The sequence below is a fragment of the Lotus japonicus genome, chromosome 1 (genome assembly GCF_012489685.1).
Source record: "Lotus japonicus ecotype B-129 chromosome 1, LjGifu_v1.2".
Taxonomy (NCBI): Eukaryota; Viridiplantae; Streptophyta; class Magnoliopsida; order Fabales; family Fabaceae; genus Lotus; species Lotus japonicus.
Genome location: NC_080041.1, coordinates 96,821,871 through 96,847,751, shown reverse-complemented (window position 1 = coordinate 96,847,751; position 25,881 = coordinate 96,821,871). Strand labels below are relative to the sequence as shown.

Sequence of the window (25,881 nt, the reverse complement as noted above, 5' to 3'; positions counted from 1 at the left end):
GTATTTGGTTGTTTTGTTTGTGTTTGGAAGTGAGGGAGGGGAGGATATTCATTTGTAATTTACTTTATCTTGTTTAGAACATTGGACACTTTACTTTTCGTATCCTTTTGGCTGATTCGTACTTGGTTGTTTTATTTGTATGTAGAGGATATTTCATTGTATTATTTCTCACGTATTGATTGTTTTAGAACATTTATATTATGATATTTCTTTGTACTTTTTCTTTTGTAGTTTGTACTTTGTAGATCTTTTGTATGAGATATTTACTTGTAATTTTATTTTTATATTGTTGAGAACTTTGGACACTTTACTCTTGTGATACATAGATCCTACTTGGTTGTGTTGTTTGTGTATGGATGAATCGAGAAGAAATATGTTTCCTTTGAGTGATCCAATATGGCTGCTTTGTTTACTTTACTTCTTGCTTTTTGCCTAGTTTATCTTCATCATGGTCGATGCATACTTGGTTTTTTGTTAGTTTGTGTGGGTGAGTTGAGACTTTAGATATTGAATATGTTTGAGTGACCCAATATAGGGTTGCTTGATTAGTTTAGGACATTTGTACTTTTCTTTTATATAGTTTGTTTATTAGAATATGTTTTTACAATTTTCTTTTTTATCTTTGCTTTTGGGGTAGGCGGGGGTGGGAACTGGGGTAGGTCCGAGTTAATGGGGTAGAGGGTGTTGAGGTGGGGAATGGGTAGGGCGGGTTTAGGGATAGGAAGGGAATGGGGGTGGTTTAGGTTTAGGGTCTAGTTTTAAGTTTAGGGGGTAAAGTTTATTTAGGGTTCTCAGGTCAGGCTTGCTCGGCTCAGTAGTGCTCAGGTCAGTAGTGCTCGAGTCAGGCGTTCTCAGGTCGGTAGTTCTCAGGTCAGTAGTGGTCAGGTCGGTAATTTTCAGCTTGGTAGTGGTCAGGTCAGGCGTGCTTAGGTCAGTAGTGCTCGAGTCAGGCGTTCTCAGGTCAGTAGTGCTCAGGTCAGGCGTGCTCGACCCAGGCGTTCTCAGGTCAATAGTGGTCAAGTCAGTAGTGGTCAGGTCAGGCGTGCTCAGGTCAGTAGTGGTCAGGTCAGGCGTGCTCAGGTCTCGACCCAGGCGTTCTCAGGTCAGTAGTGCTCGAGTCATGCGTGCTCAGATCAGGCGTGCTCAGATCAGTAATGCTCAGGTTGGTAGTTCTCAGGCCAGTAGTGCTCAGGTCAGGCGTGCTCGACCCAGGCGTTCTCAGGTCAGTAGTGCTCGAGTCGGGCATTCTCAGGTCTGTAGTTCTCAGGTCAGGCGTGCTCGACTCAGTACACTGTGCTCAGGTCAATAATGGTCAGGTCATGTGTTCTCAGGCATGCTCAGGTCAGTAGTGCTCAGGTCAGGCGTGCTCGACCTAGGCGTTCTCAGGTCAATAATGCTCAGGTCAATAATGCTCGAGTCATGCTCAGGTCAGTAATGCTCGAGTCATGCGTTCTCAGGTCAGGCGTTCTCATCCTAACCTACCCACCCTTCCCATCCCCACTCCTTTTCCACTCCTCCTTCCCTACCCCAACCCTCACCTACCTTCCTTACTCTCCCACCCTACTTATCCCCTACCTCCCTCCCCTACTCCTACCTCTCACTCCCCTACTCCTACCTCTCACTCCCCTACCCCGACTCCTACACGTGCTCCCACCCACTACCCGCCGACTCCTACAGACCTACCCATCTCCTGTACTACTCCCACCCCGACCCTACCACCTCTACGCCTCACCCTTAGACTTAGCCCTGACTCCTTCTCTTCCTATCCCCTACCCCCTTACTCTTAAACAAATAAGAGTAACCAAAGATCTTATTTTTTAGTATATAAACAAACAAGCGAGCAGGGGAAAAAGGATCCCTAAAAGTAAGACAAATGATCTAAAATCACAACGCTTTTTTGTCTTAGATTAATATATAAAAGAAAAAGTACACCGAAAATAAGATAGAAAAATGAGAAAAAAAATAGCCATAGCAAATAACATCAAGTATTAGCATGTTTAGTCATACCAAAATAATAAGATAAAGACATCATAAATACAGTATCTATACAAGAAAGAAGACACTGAAATAATCCTAATATTAATTAAAAAAGTGGATATACATCAAGTTTGATCCATGTTTAGTCAGATCAAAATAATAAGATGCTATTCAGAGCCATATAAATGAGCAACCATAATAAAAAACGTTACATATTCGAGTTGAAATAAGACAAAAGCACTCATATCATTGACCATCATAAAAATATACTAGGTGAAAAAGCAGGACCCTAAAAAATGTCCAAATGTCCAAAAAGAAAAATTTAAACTTAGAACCTAAGACAATATATTACAAGGCTTTGGTCCTAAATACAATCTATAAATGAAAAAGTACATTGGAGAAATACTAGTACAAATGTGACAACCAATACAAATAATTGAAAATGTAAGTGGATATACATACATCAAGTTTGATCCACATTTAGCCATATCAAATAAATAAGCAAAAGGCATTCCGAGTCATAAAAAAAGTCATATACACAAGTTTAAATAATAACACAAAGACACTCATAGCATCGACCATCATGAAGATATATAAAACACTCAAAGCAAGCACCTTTAGAGAATCACTCCAAATGATCATATTTCGAGTAGTGTCAAATGTCTCTCTATTCACGCACACAAACAAACAATTAGTATCAACCAAAGGATCCCAAAAAAAGTCTAAAGTTAGAGAAAATTAGAACTAAAAACTTAAGACAAAAATATTAAAAGAAAAAGGACACCGGAAAAATCCTAATACAAATTTACTAAAACAAGTAATTGGAAAATATGAAAATAAGAGAAAAATTAGACATAAACAAAAAAGAAAATAAGGGGATATACATCAAGTTTGATCCCTCTTTAGTCAGATAAAAATAATAAGACATTGGATTCAGAGTCATATATGTTTGTTTAAATAATAAGACAAAATCACTCATAACATCGGCCATCATGAAAATATACTAGGCGAGAAAGCATGTATAAAGTAATGAAAGCAAGCACCCTAAAGGATCACTTCAAAGAATCCTATTTCTAATGTCTCTACTCACCCACACAAACAAACAAGGATCAACTAAAAGATCCCAAAGAAAGGTCCAAAGTCTAACGAGAGGAAAAGAAATATTAGAACTCAAAACCTAAACAAATTATCTAAAAATTACCTTGGTCCTAAGTACGGTCTATAAAAGAAAAAGGAAATCCTAATAGGTGAAAAAGGTTAAATAATAAAGAAAAAATTGGAAAAAAAAAGTGGATACACATAAGTTTTATCCATGTTTAGTCGGATCAAAATAATAAGCCAAATGTATTAAAAGTCATATATGAGTAACCGTAAAAAAAAGTTATATATGTCAGTTTAAATAATAAGACAAAGACACAAACAAACAAAAAAGGATCTTATTTCTCACCCACACAAACAAACAAAAAAAAAAACAAATAATTACAACTCAAAACCTACGACAAATGATCTAAAATTACAAGGTTTCGTTCCTAAATACAATCTATAAAAGGAAAATAACACTAGAAAAATTGTAATACAACTGAACTAAAACATGCAACCACAAATGGAAAAGGTGAAAATAAGAAAGAAAAATTAGAAAAGAAAAACAAATAAGTGGATATACATCAAGTTTGACCCCTGTTTAGTCAGATCAAACTAATAACACAAAGGCATTCAAAGTTCAATATGTGAGAAACCATAAAAAAAAGTCATATACTAGGCGAGAAAGCACCATAAGCAATGAAAGCAAGCACCCTAAAGGATCACTTCAAAGGTGTCCAATGTCTCTACTCACCCACACAAACAAACAAGGATCAACCAAAGATAAAAAAAGAGTCCAAAGTCTAACGAGAGGAAAATAAATATTACAACTTAAAACTTAAAACAAATGATCTAAAAAAAGTGGATACACATAAGTTTGATCCATGTTTAGTCGGATCAAAATAATACCCCAAAGGCATTAAAAGTAATATATGTCAGTTTAAATGACAAGACAAAGTAATAGCATCGACCATCATGATGTTCTAGGCAAGAAAAGCAACCAAAGTAAGAATGCTTGGAAGGTCACTCTAAAGGATCTTATTTATAATAGTGTCCAATGTCTATACTCACCCACACAAACAAACAAAAAACAAACAATAAAGATCAACCAAAGGATCCAAAAAGGAAAGTCCAAAGTCTAACAAGAGAGAAAAAGAAAAATTACAACTCAAAACCTAAGACAAATGGTCTAAAATTACAAGATTTGGTTCCTAAATACAATCTATAAAAGAAAAATAACACTGGAAAAATTGTAATACAACTGAACTAAAACATTCACCAACACAAATGGAATAGGTGAAAATAAGAAAGAAAAATTATAAAAAAAAGCAAATAAGTGCATATACATCAAGTTTGACCCTGTTTAGTCAGATCAAACTAATAAGGCAAAGACATTCAAAGTCCTATATGTGAGGAACCATAAAAAAAAAGTCATACGTAGGTTTAAATAACCAGACAAAAGCACCCAGATAAGTCATATATATGAGCAATAATAAATACCTGCAAACCCACTACCTAATTGAATGCCCTTAGTTGCAGGTGTGACATAACAGCTTTAGCCAGCTCAGCTTCAAGTTTGTCAAATACAGGTGAACCAAAACCCTTCGAAATAACAATGATAATGTCATTTCTGTTCTAGGGTAAACAAAATGAAAAACACATAAAATTACTTGGTTGCAAAACTATTCTAAGGATGAGAAGTGCCTTATAATATATCAAGCATGCAAGCAGACATATAAAAGGGGAGGTTGAAAGTTCCAACAGAAAGTTGCAAAACAGCAAGCCAGTTTCAAAGTAAAGTGTTGCTTTCTTCCCCCTTTTTCATAATAATTATTATAATATCAAATAGCAGGGTCAGAAGTCCCCAGAACAATCAAATATTGATGGGCTACAAATTTCATTCTTCTAAAAGGGAAGCTCTGAAGCTCGAATGGATAACTAAAGAGCACAACTTGTCTGAGTTTAGTTAAGGCAATTTTTTTATTATTTTTGTATAGTCTCTACTATTCTCTACATCATATGTATTCACTAGATCAATTTTAGGATGATAAACTAAATGTCTGAACAGGACAACATGATGGCATCTGTTTAATAAATTATAAATCAAATAGGAAGAATTTGAATTCATTCAAATAGACTTGACAAGTTTATTCATGCACTAAATATATATCTGTACTATGTACGAATTGTTATATCAAATTCAAGACAACAATAGATATTTATAAGAACATTTACCCTAAATTCAGCTTTGTACCCAAATGCCCAGGCAAGAAGGTTGGGATGGTAAAAATATTCATCCCTTATTTTCTTAGTGATTTGAAAGTCATTTCCTTAATAATATTCACTAGTCATGTAAAAAATGCGTGAAGTTTCTGTTTAGGATTGTATAGAGATTTCTTATTTGGTGAGAATCAGTTTTTTCTTTTTGGCAGAAATCAGTTTATCATTAGAAATGCACATTATCTTAGAAGAAAACTTTTTTTCTCAAATTTACTGTTGATATTCTAGAGTGAACGGACTAAAATAAGTGGAAAAGTAAAGTTGTATATTGAATTTAAATTAAACAAGGACAAGGACAAATTTCATATTATTTATGAATTCCAAACTATTTTCCAACAGAATTTTAAGTTGCAATCATGATTTGCAAAATGCATTACAAGAATTGCAGTTGATGTAAGTTGTCAATGCACTTGATACATTTGTTAGTAAGTAAAATCCTAATATCCACAAAAAAAAAATATAAATTTAAACAGATAGTCATCATGTTCAGAATACATGAAATCTACTTCAAACAGTTTCACAAAAAGCACCACTGACCATATATAAATATGAAGAAGCAACCTTTAATACCCGATCAAGGGTCAGTTTGCCATGATCAATTAGGTCGTCAGGAAGAACTACTACCTTGTGAACTTGAGAGACATAATCTGAAAAGTAAATTGGCAAATCTTTCTTAAGGAATTGACAAATTAAAACATGTGAAATGCAGATGTATTAAGTAAATCAAAATGCATTGGTGATTAAAAAAACTGTAGAAAAAAAATGGGAACGGAAGAAAGAAGAGTCATCTATCAAAATTAGGCTCTAACAAGTACAGTATGGATTAACGTAGCTGACCCCCCCTAATGGTAAAAGGATTTAATTCGTGTTATTAATATAGTAAAATTAGGCTCTGACAAGTACATGCGCACTCTATGAACATTACATAAGATCAATATGGATAGGATGCCAAATCCAGTGATTGCTGCAACTTATGCTAGTCCTAGGAAGTCAAGTTCTTAGTGTAGTGTTTCTTTTAAATCACTGCTTCCTTTCAGTTTGGGTGGTTGTAATCATATTGTGTATTATGAGAATTTTGGTGAGGAATGTTCCTTTCTTAGAGGCTTTTCGTTACCTTTATCAACAGTCTTTTGCGCATAAATCAACAAATAAATTTTTTATTCTATTCCTGGTCTAGATTTTACTTGGAACTTGAGTGATAGAAAAGCTAGTGAAAACATAAAAGGAAAGGAGAAAAAGAATTTATGAAGTTTTTCCTTTTTGCATTATTAGTTTGATATAATTTTATCTTCTATAATCATACAATGGAACCAAAAAACTAAAAAGTAAATATGTGAATGCGTAAAGTCTATCTTATTTGTTCCTCCCACACACACGTGGGTCACTCACTCATCTTTCAACTCATTCAGAGTTACCCTTCCTAACCAACAATTGAAATATAAATATGAATGTTAAAAGAGTGTGTTTATAGCACTCCTCTTACGTAATAATAATATACCCTTCTTTCCATGTTAAAACAAAAACGCCAATGAAGAAATACCACAAAAGAATTATAGCCTAAACTTATGAGAAGAGTAGCATACCTCAGTTTTGGAAAGTTCTTAAGGATTTTCTTAGCAACAGCACCAGAAGCAACCCTTCCAATAGTTTCTCTTGCAGAAGATCTACCACCACCCTTAAACATTAAAGTTCAGATGTATGAGCTTAGTGCATGTCATGTCACTTCTAATGAGAATACCTAACTCGTTACATTATAAAAGTAAGTACCTGAACTGATCTGACAAGTTACACCATACTTCATGCCCTATCTCAATGGGAAGGTCTATAAACTTGTGACATCTCACTATAATCATGAAAATATTTCCAAAAGTAGGCCAGACCTTTAAATTAAGATTACAGTTCCTTATCTTCATTGAATACTTGTGAGTTGTGAACATGAATATATACTCAATGTCCTCTTTGATCAGTACTGGGTAACAGATACATGGATCAGGGTTCCACTTTCCAGTAGTAATTCCTACAACTAATAGATTATACTTCAAACCTTACTTCAAGAAGCATATAAATTCCCAGCTAACTCGGCTCCTGAAACATGTATGGGTCTCCTTTCTAGGTGTTGTAATTAGGCTCTGACTTGGCCTCCTCTACACATGAACCTTACACATGATAACAGCACATGAGGAATGAGGCTAGTTTATGTTTATTAACTTATATACATGCAGCAATAATTGACAAGGACTACACCTTACATAGATGTTAAAACAAATGTTGGACTAAACTTTACATCGATGTTAAAGCAAATGAGATGAATTCACTATTCAATTAGGCATCAGCTATGCTAACAAGCAAGAACATATCTAACCAAAGAAAGAAAGCTGTCTCCAATGAGTACATGCAGCAAAAATTGACAAGGACTACACTTTACATAGATGTTAAAACAAATGTTGGACTAAACTTTACATAGATGTTAAAGCAAATGAGATGAATTCACTATTCAATTAGGCATCAGCTATGCTAACAAGCAAGAACATATCTAACCAAAAAAAGAAAGCTGTCTCCAATGAGTAAAGACTAACCTCCTCTGCAGTCCAACCACCTTTAGCACGTCTTATAGGGCCAGTGGTCCTCCTGTACATAAAATTATTTACAAGAGAAAAATCAATGTATGAACATCACACTGAAGATTTGTCAAAATAGATAAATTTTCCACCAGTATAATGGGAGTTAGCTACTATTGAAGAATGGAAAATTAAGCCAATGCCAGATAGGCATAAAACATGCAGTAAAGCAAGCTTCCCTCAAGGTTCAATAGGATGATCATGATTCATGAATCATGGCCAATACTGCAATTCAAAAGTAAAGAACTTAACGGATGTTACCGATGTGAGGGCGATGTCACTGCCGGGCTACATATCCCCGGAGACTTGTGAAGTGCACTGCCACTGCCTTCAGATACAGAGGAGCAAGACACAACAGTAGTTTGCTTTTTCTCCAAACAACACTCCTCTGATTTCACCTCAGCCATATCCTTCAAAAACCATCACCAAAAGCATAAATTTTAATCAACAAACCATTGCATATATCTTATATAATTAAGCAAAACAATAAATCTGTTAGATAAAGTATTTTTGTAAAGAAAGTGCTTTTTCGTTGCAACCGATTCTGTTCTAGGGAGTAGGGTTCTGGTACACACACTACAGTACAGGTGGACACAAGGAGTGTATATATAGGCCATTAATGCTATTGAATTGACAGAGTAATAGGATGATTGATTATTATCTACTCTCTAATCCCCCCTATTCTCCTATATATGTACCTTCTCTTTTAACCGTATTTTTTCACAAAATCCTCCAAAACCGACAACATTGCAACCATCAAAAACCCTAAAAACCCAGCTGAAGTTGAGAAATTTCCAAACTTGCGCAGGGAAACACATATAAATAGAACCTAGATCTTAGAATCTACTATGAGATCAAAACCTTCAACAATCAACATCCCTCCACCAAAAACAACAAGAAAAGAGAGGAAAAAAACTCACATAAAACATTTAAACTAAAGCCCTATCGAAATCGTTTCATGGAAACGTTAAACAGCCAAGAATCGATCAAAAAAAGATTCAAGAAAATAAATACCTGGTTTTTGTATTGTAAAATATATAAAAAAAATACACAAAATTCGACAATAACAACAACAAAAAAATCGTAAACAAACATCTCAAGTCAAAAAATCCTCGAACGTTGAATCGATGGAAAAATGAAAGTTAATTTATTTAAACAGATACATGGATCAGGGTTCCACTTTCCAGTAGTAATTCCTACAACTAGTAGATTATACTTCAAACCTTACTTCAAGAAGCATATAAATGAACATGTATGGGTCTCCTTTCTAGGTGTTGTAATTAGGCTCTAACTTGGCCTCCTATACACATGATAACATCACATGAGGAATGAGGCTAGTTTATGTGTATTCACTCTAAACCTTGTCTTCTTTGTTTAAATATCAAAGAATACATAAAACTAGAATGGAATTGAGTAACATGAAATCAAATTCACCATATCCTGATATCAGTTTCTAGAAAGATAGAAAACAAAAAACGGGACAAAGAGAGTAAAAAAGGGTTCATCAATCGGATACATTGAGCAAGAACAAGAACAATTGATCAATCTCATTTCTAAATTAGAAATAACATTTTAAACCTAGAAAATCATGAGAAGAATGCTTACTCGAAATCATGGTTCCGAAGGTGGAGGTTTCTCCGATCAACGAATCTTAGCACAAGATTTTCTGCGACTGAACCAGACAGAGAAGATTGGTTCAGGTAATCATGTGAGATCGAGAAGGAGTATGTATCGGAAACCAAAGATTAGGGCAAAACGAGAAGTGAATCGCTCCTGGCTCTCTCTTCTCTTTGCAAGACGACGGACGCCGGAGAGAGGGGCAGTATGCCGGATGACGAAGAGGAATGCGGTGGTGAGATCGCTCCTCTACGGTGGCGAGATCGTTTCGGAGACAGAGAAAACACACGAACGAAACGGGTGACAGAGAGATGAGAGTGAGACTAGTTACTTCAAAGTTCTAACGATGCCATGTGAAATGGATTTATAGGAGTTTGTTTAAGATTCGAGCACATTAACGGTAACAAATTGTTAGAAATTATGAAAAGATTAAATTCAAATAAAATTTATAAAAATAATAATAAATAATCCAATAAAAAATCTTTTCTCTTTTCAATTTTAAAGAAAATAAGATTATTTATAAAATGAACAATGGTAATAATATTCCCATTGGTTTTGGTGTCATCCTCATTTCCTTAAACCCCGAAATACATTTTATCATGGTGATTTTCACACTTAAAAGTGAAAATTGTATGTTGCATGCGAGATCCTTGCATAACGCACTTATAAGACGAACTTAAGTTCATTTTCGCACTTAAAAGTGAGAATTTTATATTACATTCGAGATTCTTGCAAAACGCACTTAGAAGACGAATTGAAGTTAATTTTTGGACTTTTGGTAATTTTCACACTTAAAATGAGAATTTTATATTGCATTCGAGATTCTTGCAGCTCGCACTTAAAAGTGTGAGTTTAAGTAATTTTTTGCACTTTTAAGTGCGAAATTAGTGTTATCTTGTATTGCTACATGTTATAAAAAGACTATTACCCTATAACAAAATTAAATCTAGCAATCTGATTTTTCCACATAAGTCAAGCTTCTAGCATATGCATGGTCAACCAACGGCTGTGCTCTTACATGTTTATGAAACCCATCTTAACACTTTCAGTCTCCAACATCTTCATTCTTTCTAGGTCTTCCTCTTAGCTTAAAAGGGCACTCACTCTTTCTTGTTCTTGAGCTCGTGGTTGTCAACTTACCCTTGTATGGTTTGTATATCCCACCACGCTCACACCCTAGTGTTAGAAGTTCCTTCCTTTTGACGCTTCCATAATTAGATTTTAAGTGCGAATTTAAGTTGATTTTCGCACCTTTGAGTGAGAAATCATGGTGATTTTCGCACTTAAAAGTGAGAAATATATTAGATAGGGAAAAAATGTGTTTCTGACAAAAACGTTGAAAAACACTATAAAAAGAAGAGAAATTGCAAGTGCATGTAGCAGTTCACACAAAGGGAGCAAGTGCATGAAAGTAGTGTCTGACTAATACTCAAGTACCTCACCCGTGGAAAAAATTAATTGAACAAAACTCGTTTCATCCAAAATCCAAATAGCTCTTCACACATCTAAAGTAGTGTCTGACTAATAATAAGTGAAATCCCAATTCTCTTGAATTAGGCACAAATGCTTGTAAACAGCAACTTCAGCAATAGAACTCTTTGCACCACAGCCAGTAAATTAATCACCATGTAACAAGAACATCATCAAACTTGACAAAAACATTATACAGGAGGACTTGATAAAAAATTCATTCTTTTCAAAAATGGGGAAAGTTAAGCATACAAGACCAATCCTCCTGGTAATACATATGAATTCTGATTGGAAAAGCTAGGCTTCTAAAATGTAGAAATTGAAGCTATATCTGAACACAACAATCACTACAATTTTTTGATCCACTATGAAACTGTTTTTCTGTGAAGTAATCCAAGGCAAAAGAGAGGACAGAAATATGAACAAAAAGATTCAGAAAAAATAACCCGCATCTCAAAATGCAGGGTGTATCTTACCCAAACGATTAACATGACCGTAGCAAAAGAGGACCAACTGATAAACTTAGCATATCACTGAGAGCTACCTGGACCTCAGTTGACCCATGTTCACAACTTATCAAGCTTGAGAGGAGAGGGAAAAGATGTGGCAGGTTCTTCTCAAAAGAAATTTCTCCCAAATGATTAATAGCCTGGAGAGTAGCCACAACAAGTGGTGCACGCGCAGCCAATTCTCTCCGCTTCCCAGAGCCTAGAGGAATAAACCAATGTTGGCGTCTACCAAGAGAAGATTCAGATGCTTGTCGAAAACCTGCAACTTCAATGTAAAACTCCAATACCTCGTGACAAAGACGAACTAGTTGAGTCTCAACCTCAGCCTCCTCAAAACAAGGAGGTTTATCCACAATGAGGTTCTGTAAAAATGTGAGGCATATTTGGTAGGACTCATTCTCAAGGCGCAACAATGGAGGGTCTTGCATTTGGGTCATGGAGCCAAACTCTTGTAACTTGAAACGTAAAATAGTATTGCTGTTAATCTTGTGAGCATGTAATGCCACATCATGCAAAGCATCAAACAGGACTAGCATGGCTTTTGCTGAAAGTTGAAAACGGTACATGTTGTAGATCTCCGTCACCGCCTGCCAATTTTAGCTGAGTGTTAAATCATCTTCCAAAAACAAGATACATCTTTTATGGCAGACATAACTGGCTGTCAGTTTACATTATGCATGGAAATCAGGTTTTGAATGGGAAATATGTTTCCACCTTATTAGTGCATAAAATGGAGAGATAAAGACTAATAAATTTGTATCAAATTTCCACGAAAACACTAAAAAAACATCATTTAAGTAAAACATCTGCTACTGCTTCTTCCTCTACATTCATTGGGTCAAGGCAAAACGTTGCATTCTTCGTATTAGGTATTTTAACATGGTTTCGAGGAATATAATAAAATATACCTGAATCAATAAAAGCTGGACAGCAGCTCGGCATTTTGCATCAGATAAAAATGCAAAAAGATGACGATTCCTCAGGCTTTCTAAATTATCAGGTGAGTCAGACTTAGCAGGATCATTCTCATCTTCATCTGTTGAAGTCTGTTCATGATTTCTAGTCACAAAGTCTCCACTGTCAAGGAATGAAAAGTTAGGGAGTGTTGCATTCGCTGCATCTTTTAGTGACAAAACCACTTCTAACCACTTTTCATCAGAAAACAGCTCCCCAGCATTACTCATCAATCGAACAAATGCAGCAATACCAATGCCAGCCAGACTTTGATGAGGGCGCTTTATAAAGCTTACAAGGAGCATCAACACCTTTCTTAAAAGTGGATTAACAGTATTATAGAAGTTGACAAAAAGATCAACCACTAATTGGAGAGCTAATGTGCATGTCTCGTAAAGCCATGCATCTTGGTCAAGCTCACCATCAGTTTCTACTTCATTGACCGGGGAGCTACTCCCTGAAGGATCAATAGCATGACGAACATAATCAAATATTGGAAATAAGACTGATTCAAAAACTCGTTCCCATAAAGGCAGTGAAAAGAGGTGGCCATGGTTGCGTAAGGTTTCAAATAGGACTTGCAAAGCGCTCTGCCTTATCTCAGACCTTGGGTCAAAGCTTAGCTCAGACAAACCTGCACATAGACCATGTGTAAGTATAAATTTAACCAGCTAAACTTGTTACATCATGAAACAAGGGTGGTGGAAATTAGATAGTATTAAGCACTACTCATTTAATCAAGTTAAGAAACATAGGCTAACAATTATTGCTCCAATTCATGCTCGGACAAACTTAATACAATGTCCTTACCAGCCAACAAAGGAAACCAGAAATAGAGATGATCATCCTTGTCTGACACTTCTCCATTATCTTGTTTCCCCTCTTTTCCTGTTCGAGGTGAAGGTGCAGAAATCTTTCCAGAAGTTTCCTTGTCCTTATTCCTTGATGAAGAGCCAAGGTCTCCTTCTGCCAGTTTTGTTGCACAAAATCGAAGGAAAGCAATGGCATTTAGGCTAATCTCTTTGTTAAATCTACTATTGGTGAATGCAATTAGACAATTCACACAATCTGTAAAGGTAGTTGTTTCAGTCTCAGTGATGTGTGGAAAGTAATCTCGAATAATCTTCTCAATAATCTCAAAAGCCAAGAGTACAATGTTTTTGTGCTCATCATATGCTGCTGTTGTGAATACCTGAAACCAAGTCCACAAACAATGAGCAGAAAATAAAAGATGTCTATTCTGTACGGATCAAATCAAAACAAAAACATTTTCTGTATATATTGAAGCTATACAGAAAACAAAAATTGAGCGGCCCTACCATGAACATGCTCTTCCATCCTGACTTGACATTGTTGACACGAGATAAGACCATTTGAGAGACACATCTGATAATAAGTTCTCTAATTTCTACAGCACTACTCTTTCGCATAACAATGACGAAAGGCTTCATAAATTCATTTTGAAAATTATAATTAGCCAACTCTTCCCGCTCAAGAAATTTCATTGACAACTGACGCAAGGAATCCATTGCGAAAATTGCGATTGAAAGGTTTCCTGAACAACCAATGGTTACAAAGAAATCTGAAAGAACATGCCAGATGCTTGACCACACAAGCCTGATACGGTTCATATTATAGTGCCTGTTACAGAATAATTGTGTCAAAGTCGAACAACGTAATTTTGACAGCAGCGAATAAACATCAATTGAATCATGAAAAACAAAGTCATAAGAAGATAAGCTCAATGCTCTACCCCAAAAGTTTTTGCCAGATCGATTACCCCTTCCCAACTTCATCTTTGAAGGAACGTGTAAGTTCCCCTCATCAATAAAAAGTAAGAACCTTGCACTTGCAAATTAATTTTACCATTCAAATATTGGTCTCTCACAAGCAACCCCACATGTTATTTACAGGAAATGGACAGGAAACTAGTTCAAGTGACCAATTTTCCCAACTAATGATTTTTGCATGAGATTTAGGGATTTAAAAGGGCAAACAAGTCGAATGAAATCAAGCATCAAGGGCAACAAAGCATCTTCCCAGAAGGCTCAAAAAATGATGTTAACTTAGATTTAATTTATAACTACCCCCAACCCGCAAACACGAAGAGCCACAAGAGAAGATAAAGTTGTGAGAGAGAGAGATAGAGAACAAGGGGGTCGCATGTATTTAGTAGGAAGATAATACATACGCAATCTCAACTATCTTCGTAAGGCTGAACACCCGTGGATCGGATGGAGATCTCAATTCTTCCATGGAGACCTTGCATAAAGCCTTAACAAAATCTATTATGGCCTCGCTGTTCAACTTCTGACTCCGAGTGAATATGCGATTCATTTCTGAGCTTCCAACTTGTTCCAACATATTCAAATTAGAGACCAGATTGTTCACCTGTTCTGAGGTGACGGCTCCAGAAGCATTACTGCCAATTCCGCTACTATCATATGTACCACGCATCACCGTGGCAGCGGCATACTGCATCCTTGCAGGTCCTTTCTTCTTCAGAACTGGAAGAATAGTTGATTTTGTTTGCTTTGCTTTTTCAGAATCATTCTGAGGAAAAGCAAAAAACGTGGCATCTGGTGGAGCCCCCTCTCCGAGAAGATGTAGATGCTCAAATCGGGAAACACAAGTCAAGATATGCTCCCAAGCTTCTTGTAAGTAATTCCCATCCTCATCAGCAATAGTAACTATTGCCTATCAACAATCCATATGAAAAATCGTCAAATCCACAACTACAAGAGATAAATATTGGCTTTCAGATATAGTATAATGCATTCATAGTATACATTACAATTAAGTATGTTGTGTCTTAAGATATTTTTATTCCCGGAATGACTTTCAGCAAAGGTAGGAAAACTTTCACAAACACACCTACTATAATTTGGCAATCATTACAATTGCAGAAGAACTGTTTTGTAATTTCACTCCAACAGAAAGGATGACCATATTTTTTAGTATCTACACAGTGATGAAAGCACATCCAAGGAGCTTAGCTTTAGATAGGACTGAATCATCAAGCAGAATCGAATTTACAGCTAAAACTTGTACAAGCTATATCAAAGCAGTCCATAAAAACTTTCTTTCAAAACACTTTGAGCAAACTGTATAGCAATGTGAAAAAATAAACAAGTGCTTCAAAAACAGGACAAACAGTTTTGAGTCTGAACTCTGAAGAGAACATTTCCTGAATGAGTTCAAACGTGACCGTAAAGCTAAAATCTTAAACCAATACGAATTCATATCTAATCAAGGGCAGTAATTATTAGTCAGGGTCCAGATGGTGTTGTGCAAACCCACAAACAGAAATATATAATGAATGCCATTTGACTATGTTTGGAGGTTTTTGAGACAATCGATTGACTTGGACACAATGAGATGATACGAAAAGATGTAGAGCAGAAATAGATGCCTTCTCCATGTTTAGATTATGAGTGTAAAATTTAAATTTAACCCTTCAAAACTTGTTCTCACGCAATTAAATTTCTAGGCTTAAATGCACTTTTGGACCCCCAAGTTTACATTTTTTGCGATTGTTGACCCTGATCCTATTTTTCTACGAAATGAGACCCTCTCCAGGCAATTTGCATGCAGAAGATGGCTGGTCCTTTTGCCTGGAGAGGGTCTCGCTCGGTTCATAGAAAAATAAGATCAGGGTCAACAATCGCAAAAAATGCAAACTTGGGGGTCCAAAAGTGCATTTAAGCTTCTAACATAAAATTGTAAATAACACTTTTCTAAAATAAAAGAAACAAAACTCCATACGATCCCTCAATTTGAAGCAGAACAGAAAAGTGAGTTTGATATGAAATGAGAAATAATGGTTCCCCTCATATTTTCTTCCCCAATATAATTTTTTTGAACACCTGAAAGGGAGAGTAATTTCTCTCTATTCTTTATCCTTTTGTCCTACACAACCGAACAAGGATAACAATGAACAAAGGACTAGGATCCTCTCATGTCACGTAACAAAGTCAAGTCAAACATTGTGTCTATCTTTCTTCATAAATATTTAAAGGGTCTCACCTATTTAATACATATTAGGAGAGAGATGGACACAAAATGTCAGCATGAGGGAACATGAGAGAATCCTGGTCCACGAAAAAAGGATGGAAAACATCCATTTAAGGAAAAGGACTACAAAACAACTCAAATCATGAAAGATGCCAAGGAACACGTCAAAAGTGCACATTATGAAAGGAAGGCACTTGATCTCTAACAGTCAGTGTAGTAGAAAGTAACAAATCACAAAAATTGCTACATGATAACGGCTTCAGCTAATTATAATGTTCATAGGTCAACTAGAAAAGAACTATAAATTTACCAACCTTGATTGCATCTACATTTTTCTGCTTGATATAAGCAGGAGAGTGGAGGGAGGTAAACTTTGCTAATGAAGTCAAAAAGGCATCTCTATGTGTCTTCATGGACATTACAGAAGTAACATGAATAGCATAGCGGAAGCCTTCAAGACACAGAGCTATTACAACTTCATCATCACTTTGGTCTAGAGGAACGCTGAAAGCAGCTAACATTGGTGCCCAACACACCTCAATCATGAATCTAAGGATTACAACATCAGTTGCTGCATAATAGACTGACCTACAAATTGTAAGCAAATAAACATCAATGATATATATCTTTTCCCAAAATATTACGAAAGAAACAGTAATAAAAAGAATAACTCAACTTCAAAATTTCAAACACTTGATTTAATTGGTATTAGAGTATAATAGTAATAGCTTGAGTAAGAAGCTTGGCTTCTAGTATAAATATAGAGGTTCACTCACAGTTGTAACTATCAATCATAATAATACAATAACAGATTCAGTTACACTCTCTCTCTCTCTCTCTCTCTCTCTCTCTCTCTCTCTCTCTCTCTCTCTCTCTCTCTCTCTCTCTCTCTTCTCCCTTTCTCGTTTTCTGTTAATTGGCATAATAAAAGTAATCAAAAGAAATCAACATAAAAAAATACACCACTGTGAACATTTCAGAAGGATACACCACACTTAAACTGACATAAACCATGAAATACAACAGATAAATACTAGTGAAAGTGGTAGAACCCATAAACAGAGTGAAGGGGAATGAATGGTGGCAACAGAAGATCTTCATGCCAAAATTATAGTGGTTAATTTACAACAACAAAAAAAGAATCTTTTCAACATAATCGGAAAATACTAGAGAACATACTCTGTTTTGCGAGCTTTTTCTTTGAATTGTTCTTGCATACGCCGGATTAGATCATCACTGGTTTCCATATGACCGTCTTCGCCACGCTTACGAATCACAATATTCAATATACTATCCAAGCCTAAGATCCTGTTAGGGTTCACAGCCTGTCTTTGTTGGGGTTCCAGATTAACATCTTTCATTTTGATCTCATTTCTAGATATTCTCTCAAACAATGACTTCAGGTATTCCTCTGGCATATCTTTTCCATCATCTATGCCACGATTGTTTTTTATGAAATCATCAACAGACATCTGCATAACTCAATCAATAAAAGGAAATAAATCAACTCACCAAAACTTTCAGAATCATTTGTCCATCAATTTATAAAAATAGCTGAGCGCACCTTATTCTTCACCATAGGATTGTGAGCATCAGTATTCAGCATTATTACAGAATAGGCAAGAACATATGCTGTATCAGCACTAGAAAAGACTTTTGGATTGCATTTGCAATAACGTTCAGCAAATTTTTCCATGATTCGATCAATTTTCTGCGCCTCACCAGGCAGTCTAAAGCCTTGGAGAAAGGTCCTGATAGCCTCATCAAATTCAATCCCTTGAAATTCAAAAGAGTCCACATAGGCATGCATTACCTTCAAGGATAATTCTTCCCTTTCTCCCAGATAATCACCAATTAAAGTCTTGTCCAACCCAGATGCATCTTTAAGAAAAGCAGCTATATCCTCTGGTGAATTACCCACTTTGTTGGCTTTGATGAGGAAGTCAATTCCTTTCTTTGGCTTTCTATTGAAAAGTGATATACCTTCCTGCCATAAACATAGCATTAGCTTTATAATTATAGGTGATGAAAAGTTGAAGTTGAAACAGAAACACAGATCTGCTTACAACTTCAAACTTTGTGCATTTGCTTACCTGAAGTTCTAGTTTATAAGCCCGGCGTTGTTCAATAGATGAAACATCAGATGCTTCATTGGAGATTTCAGAATGAGTTTCCGATCCTTCAACTGACTCTTCTCCATTCCCATTTACCACGGGAAGACCTCCAACTTCATGGCCATTATCAACTGCTTCTACTTTCTTCCCTGAATGAGGGTCTGGAATGCGCAATTGTCTGTTCATCCAGTCTCCCATCGATTTTAAAACAGCAACCAAGCATTTCATGGCTTCCAGTTTTAGAGTTGCCTCTTGAGGTGGCAAAAGTGTGGTTGTCACACCAGGAGGGACACCTTGGGCGGTTTTGAGAAGTCCATTGACCATCCTAAAAGGAACATAACCGATAAATATGAGTTTAGAGTATATTAAGTGACGATCAAGCCAAACACACCCGCATCAGCATTAACGGTGTACAAAATCAATTCAATCACATGAAATGCAAATAAACAGGCCATCAATATTATGAATGTAAAATAGAACAAATGATTCATAAAGTATATCAAATAAAAGAGAACATAACATACCTCTCAAATATGTTTGATGAATTGACATCACAGTCATAATTTATAAAAATGTCTACCAATATCTGTGAATCAGCACAAAGTTTCTCTAGAAAACGAAGCACTATCATCTTTTGCTGAAAATTAGGTTGCGCAACATTTTCTAGAACCCTGAGAACAATCATTGGGAAAAAAACTCCAATTTCTGCTTTCAATCCAGCTCTAAATCTTGATACCAGACTGATGAAGATGGAGCATGATAGCTGAAATACAATTATAAGAGTTGAAGCACTATTCTTCAACAATGATAAGCACAAGTACTGCTTGATGGCACCCAAGAACCTGCTTTACCATAATTAATGCAACCATCAGTAGTGATCTTTTTCATCCAAAAAAGCTACATGATAAATTAGAGGAAAAAAGTGCCAAGTAGTGCACAGAAAACTGGAAAAAAAAGTACTGTCACTTTTCATAATGAAACATAAGTTCAAACTATATAAGAAACAAAAACGAAATTCCAAGATACAATAGTAAGGATCTAAAAATCACAATATAAAAAGTTCTATATCCATAACCAAAAAATGTAATAGCACAGCATGAATCATATGCGGATAGTGGACAGCATGTTTACACGACTAGATCAGTTACTCCAACTCCTAATGAATCACCAATTATGAGGACAAAAGGGAGCTTTGAAGTAAGCATGTAAATATTACTGAAAAGTATATCACTGTTCCCACCTATTAGTACGGTACTACGGTTGTTAAACTTGAACAAGTTTACAGGACAAAATCTGAGTTACAGTGCATATAAACTCGTTTTCTGAGGAATACCAGTAAACTCAGGAGTCCAGTATCAAGTTCACCAAGAAATAGAGAAAACCCCAAATTTTACTGAAATGACAGCATTTCAGGATATTGCCACTGACATATTACTTATATCCTTTGCAAATCCCTCTCTCCCGTGTCCCTTTTCCTCTTTTCCTTTGGTATTCTTTGCCTGCTGCAGACAAGAGTGAGTTGTTGGACTATTACTAAAATTGTCTACAAATCCCTCGATTTTCATTATTATTTTTATATAAATTCTTCTTAGTTTCAAATTATGAATTGATAATTGCAGGCACATAAAATAGTTGGATTTTTGCTCATTTTCAGTTTTTTTTACAGTATGAACCTGTGTTAATTTTTTTGCTATGAACTTATATTTAGTAATTTTATGTATGGTTTTAACTTGTTTTTATATTGTTAAAAAAACTTGTTTTTATAACTTTTTCCTTGTATGATTTGGCCATTAAAGTATTTTTAATATAATTATTATGTATTTCTTCATTAATATAGTTTTTTAAATATTATTTTCACATGAAGTAAACTCTTAAGAGTTCGTGAATCAACCTTGCTAAGTAGAACTAAGAACAAACTAGAGAGAGGATTCTCCAAGTCACTATAAGGAGTTCTTTGACCATCTACATAGCTCACGTGGGATCTTAATATACGCCAGATACGCCCAGGACAGGAGATCTGAAGCGTGAATATTCTAAAACAGGACATCTATAGGTGGTGGCCTAAACATCAAATTTGGGATAAGCTATGATATCATGCTAGAATTGAAAATAGAGTAGATCTAACTCAAACCCACACGTCAGATCAGAGGGGAGAGGATTGCCCAAGTCATTACAGGGAGTGCTTAAGCCATATACCTAGCTGATGTGTGATCTTAAAAATGCTGATATAAATGCAAGATTGAATTTCTCCTTTACCATATTCATTTCATCCACTAATTCATTTATTTTTTACTGATACCTAGAAATAGGAAAACTTTGCTATTGCGGCTGACTTGTATAGCCAGCTTAATGTCTACAAACTAAACTTATGATCCTAACAGGATTGACAACCAAAAGAGTATTAACTATTGAAGGTCAAAAAGAAAAAAAGTCTTTTACAACTAAAATTTCTAACATGAGTTTGGATAATGTGTTACATAATTCCTATACATGTTTATGCCATAGCTATTGTTAGAAATATAATCTGGGATGATTGGTTCTTGTCATGGTATCAAAACCTCTATGATCAAGTAGTCCAGAGTTTGATCCTTGCCACCCCCAATTCTTCTACTAATAATAAAAAGTTGAATTTCAACACATGGTTGGTGGGTTTGTGCATTATTCACGACAAACAAATCAAGGTTAATATCTTACATGATGCCATGATATTTCCCCTTTGCTTTGTAATATTATGAGTTACATTCTAAGCGTGACCAAAGCTTGCAAATACGTGGCCGTTTGTTTTGTTTCATAAGTATGACTATCTTGGAAAATATAGAGTCATCAATGTTGCGCAGCACAGAACACTATTGCACCACCATGAAAGCTTTTCACAACATAGTGCCATGCACCACAATTTACTTTAATTTATGCTTCTATAGATGCTTCAGCAAATAAACTAAAACAGATCAAGACACTCTAAGACAAAGCATTAAAAAGGACTTAGTTACAAATGGCCTATCCAAAGACCTTGTTTTCAATAGAAGTCAACGGCATTATTTGATCCGTATAAGAATTTGGACTAGGCCTAACTCCAGCCCAAAAGCTAGCTTAGTGGTAAAGAATGCTCTACTCTATATAAGGACTCATTTAACCATATCTCTAGTCAATGTGGAACCTTAACACATTCCCTCACGCCCGGGTTGGACATCTGAAGTGTGTACCAATTTATGGGTGGTCTCCAATATACGGATCTAAGATAGACTCTAATACCGGTTTGAATTTGAACAAGACCTAACTCTACCCCAAAAGCTAGCTTAGAGGCGAGGATTGCTCTACCCTAAATAAAGACTTATTTATCCATTTCTCAAGTCAACGCTCGTTTGGAGGGCAGAATATGATAATGTGATCATTACCTACTATAGTCCACTGTTTGTTGCGCTCGTAAGATAAGATAACGAAATCTTATCCCTTATCTTATCTTGTCCATCATATCTAAAATTTATCCTGAGGGGGAGGATGGGTTAGACCTCATCAGGATATGATAACAATTTCCTATTTCCTTTTCACCATCACGCCAAATTACAATTATTTCAATATTTATATTTGTTATAATTTATAAATGTAGAACATTAATTTTAATAACAAATTAATTTTATCATTTATCAAATTCTAGAAGCGCTCAGTTAAAATTATTAGTTACTCATATAAAATCAATCAAAAAAAAAGAATAATTGATAAATGGTAAAAATATTGATTTTACTCATAAAAATAGATAAATTAGTGCTTATCATTGCTACTACTTAGTTAACATTTTTTTGTGACTTATATTATAGTAATATAAAATTAAATAATGATTCACTAACAATATAATAGACTGCTAACTTATAAATATTGATTTATTAATAGTAAATATAGACTAATTTCTCTATTACCTGTTATTACACACTTAAAACTATTTTTCTACTTATATAATTTTAATTTAAAAATAAACTATTTCATAAAAATAATATACTTTTAGTTAATTTCAAAACATAGACTCATTTATAAAAAATGAAAATAAATTAATTACTGTTTTAGCAATATAAATTTAGAAAAATTAAATTTAAAAGATATTATGTACTTTTTATTCGAATGGAATTTTCATTCATTTCTCATTATTTATATCATATCCTATCATTTTTCAGTCCACCTCAAACGCAGGATAGTATAAGAGTCTATCATGCTCTTATCATATCCTGCCATTATCCAACTCTCTTATCCTATTCTACCTTGACCTGACCAACAAACGGGTCAGAACAGTCCATGTACTCAACTACACCTGACGAGCAGAAATGTTTATTGTTGTTGCACCACACAAAATATCCATACCTAACAGCTTTGTGAAATCCAGAATGCTTGTCTTAAAGGGTACAGAAGAAAGGTAATAAACATCAAAATAAACAGCCCTTTCACAGCTGAACACTGACATTAGTCCCCATTTTTACTTTAAGGATGTCATCGGCTATTCACTTCAAGTTTATATATCAATAAAAGCGAATTCTGATGACATTTCTTTCTTTATCTTCATAAATTTGGGTAAAACAATAGAATATTTACTACAGAAATTAGTCTCTCAAAGATCATATGTACCTTGCATTAGGGTCTTGATGATTATTATTTTTTTGGTAGACGTGGGATCTTGATTATGTAGCTCTACAGAAAGTGGGGCATAAATTGAGACGACAGCAGTAACAAAGGGGACCTTTACATTGGACTTTCAAGCACCATAATGAACAGCTATCTATCACCCTTACTTGGGAACGTATCAATCAACTTCAAAATAAGTCTCTCAACATGTATTCTTTACCAGTAGAAACCATAAAATATGCTGTATATACCATTAAGGAATTCCTAGGACTGACCAGGATTTAATAGTTCGGAACTTCTGAAGCCTAATCTGGCGATAGCAATATAATATATTCTAAATGCTTCTCTTCAGATTATCTATATCTTATAGAAAAACTCTCCAAAAAGACCCTCCATAATTTCATTTTCATGATAACAATCCAAAAGATAGAACCTAATGACATTATTTGATCCATGTAATCAATTCCACCAACTGGGATAAAGCTTGGTTATTGTTATTACATTGTTAGTTAATAACCGAAATGGTACACTGTAAAAGAGATTGGCTTTGACATAACTTACAGAAAATGTAGTCATGTTTACCAGCTTCAATTACCATGTTAAACCCACAGCTAGAGCTTCTAGTTGTTTATCATCAAAATTAAACTAAGACATATCTTCACCTAAACTGATAAAAAAAAATGCAATGCACATGATGTAAAGTCTACCTCTCACTGGTCCTGAAGACAGCTCCAGCATTCTCCAGTAAAATCTTCAGCAACTCCAGAGCCACAATCTTCCCCTTCATCAACTGGGGATCAGCAGAGGCCTCCTTAGGCGGTGTCTTCATGGACAATTTACAAAGTGCCCTGAATACCAAAAAAGCATCTCTCCTCAGCTTATTTCCAATCTGAATCTCCAAATCATCATCCCTCTCTACCAGTTCCCCATCCACCAGCTCCCCTTTCCTCCCCTCCAAAGCTGTCTTATACATACTGATCTCCCAATACTTAGCATCCAACATATCCTTATCAGTGGAATCCAACAAATCCGCTGGATTCGTTGTCTCCACCGTGGCGGTGGTCTGAAACGCGCCATCATGGCCACTCAACGCGGACAACTTACTCGGCGTTGTAGCTGGGTTGAAAACCCCATCAATGTCCTGCATAATTTTTGTGATAAAACCCTGTACAAACTGTGTGGAGCTATCTACATCAGATTTTTCCACAGGTTCCATCAATTCAGCCACCACAATGGGCTGAATCGGAACCGTGGATGAATCAGCCTCCATCCTCCTGAACACAATCACTAACATCTGAATCAACGACGCTTTTGCCGTCGTTTGATTCACCACATTCTTGCTACCAAGATAAATATCATAACAAGTCCTCACAATCAAGAGCAAGCAATCACCGTGAATTCTCAGCGAAATCGAAGTTACCGCCGAAAGTAGCGTCTTCAGCACGAGGAGTTCAATGGCGTCGTCGCCCAGGTCGTGGCACTTGCACACTGATTCAATCAGGCTCGCTAGAAGCTTCGCCTCCGGCAAGCCACCGGCGGCATCCGCTTCGCCGCGGAGGTAGCCGAGAGCGATGAGCTTCTGGACAGCGTCGACGGCGGGATCGGCGATCTTCAAGACGCCGGAGCCGGCGGCGTTGATGAGAGGGGAGAGGATCGATTCGGACTCAGCCAGAGAGTACTCAACAGTATCTCCAGCGTGGAGCGGGCCAGGGACGGAGGCCTCAGGCTCTCCGGCGGCGGCATCATCGGAAGGCGGCGATTGGAGCTCCTTCTGCGGCGAGGTTAGGGTTTCGATGACGGATTTACACTCGTGAGCGAGCTTGGCGTGCTTCCGCCACGAGGCGTTCTTGATGATCTTCTCGAGCGCGGGGACCAGGACCTGGCTGAGCCGGGAATCGGCTTCCGAAGAAGCCATTCCCGAGTTAAAGACGAGTTGCTGCGACTCAGTGAGTGGCTCAGAGGAAGGGGGAGGAGGAGGCCTCTGGATTCGCCTATGATCTTGGTCCTACTGGAACCAGTTTGTGGAGCTCACGGTGGATCGTCAATGGCGGCGAGTTGACTCGGTGGAAGCGCGAGTTATAATTTTGGGATCTAATCGTAGCAGTCAGAGATTGGATTGGAGTTTGGACTTGTGAGATCGCATTTTCGCTCGCTAGAAGGTTGAAGTTTTGACGCGGATTGACTGTAATACCCTCTTTTTCCTATTGGGTTTAGACGTACAATACACATAAAATTAAATAAAGATGGGGGTATTTATGACTTTCAGATAAATTGTATTACAAGCAGATCTGGGTGCAAATCTCTAACACATGGATGGGAATGGAAGTCAAATTATGGAATTTGAGTTATGTGTCTACAAAACTTTAATACATAAATTAAAATGCGGTAACATAAAAAGTATCGTCAAAATTTATGATAAGTAAAAATATATAGAGAAGATGAAATTTCAAACAAATATTTTATATTTACAATACTTAATAATTAGAGTAAAGTACACTCACCCCTCTCAAGGTTTGTTAGAATTACATTCCACCCCATTCTTGTCTAAAATCTACACCCCACCCCATTTTATATAGATGCAAATTTAGTGACGAAAAATATTCTTCATTAATAATTAATTATTATTTAAATTGTTAATCA

The 25,881-nt window shown here is 36.0% G+C and overlaps 1 protein-coding gene and 1 long non-coding RNA gene across 3 annotated transcripts; both read right to left on the bottom strand.

Moving 5' to 3' along the window:
• Positions 1 to 2,231: 2,231 nt before the first annotated feature.
• LOC130728147 (uncharacterized) lies at positions 2,232 to 9,921 on the bottom strand. Of its 2 annotated transcripts, XR_009015582.1 has the most exons (8): positions 9,561 to 9,921; positions 8,217 to 8,365; positions 7,914 to 7,965; positions 7,387 to 7,493; positions 7,105 to 7,306; positions 6,921 to 7,012; positions 5,875 to 5,984; positions 2,232 to 4,659 (listed from the first exon to the last, which is right to left on the bottom strand). It is a non-coding gene; the product is annotated as an uncharacterized LOC130728147 (long non-coding RNA). The 2 variants fall into 2 exon arrangements; XR_009015581.1 differs by having other exon boundaries at positions 2,809 to 4,659; positions 7,105 to 7,493.
• Positions 9,922 to 11,247: 1,326 nt separating this feature from the next.
• LOC130728145 (brefeldin A-inhibited guanine nucleotide-exchange protein 2) lies at positions 11,248 to 25,380 on the bottom strand. Its single transcript, XM_057579502.1, has 11 exons — positions 23,949 to 25,380; positions 19,158 to 19,475; positions 18,613 to 18,958; positions 18,084 to 18,506; positions 17,699 to 17,991; positions 16,834 to 17,107; positions 14,697 to 15,202; positions 13,825 to 14,146; positions 13,316 to 13,697; positions 12,460 to 13,139; positions 11,248 to 12,138 (listed from the first exon to the last, which is right to left on the bottom strand). The coding sequence occupies exons 1-11, from the start codon at positions 25,154 to 25,156 to the stop codon at positions 11,527 to 11,529; spliced, it is 5,364 nt and encodes a 1,787-aa protein (XP_057435485.1). The 5' UTR covers positions 25,157 to 25,380; the 3' UTR covers positions 11,248 to 11,526.
• Between the last annotated feature and the right edge of the window lie 501 nt (positions 25,381 to 25,881).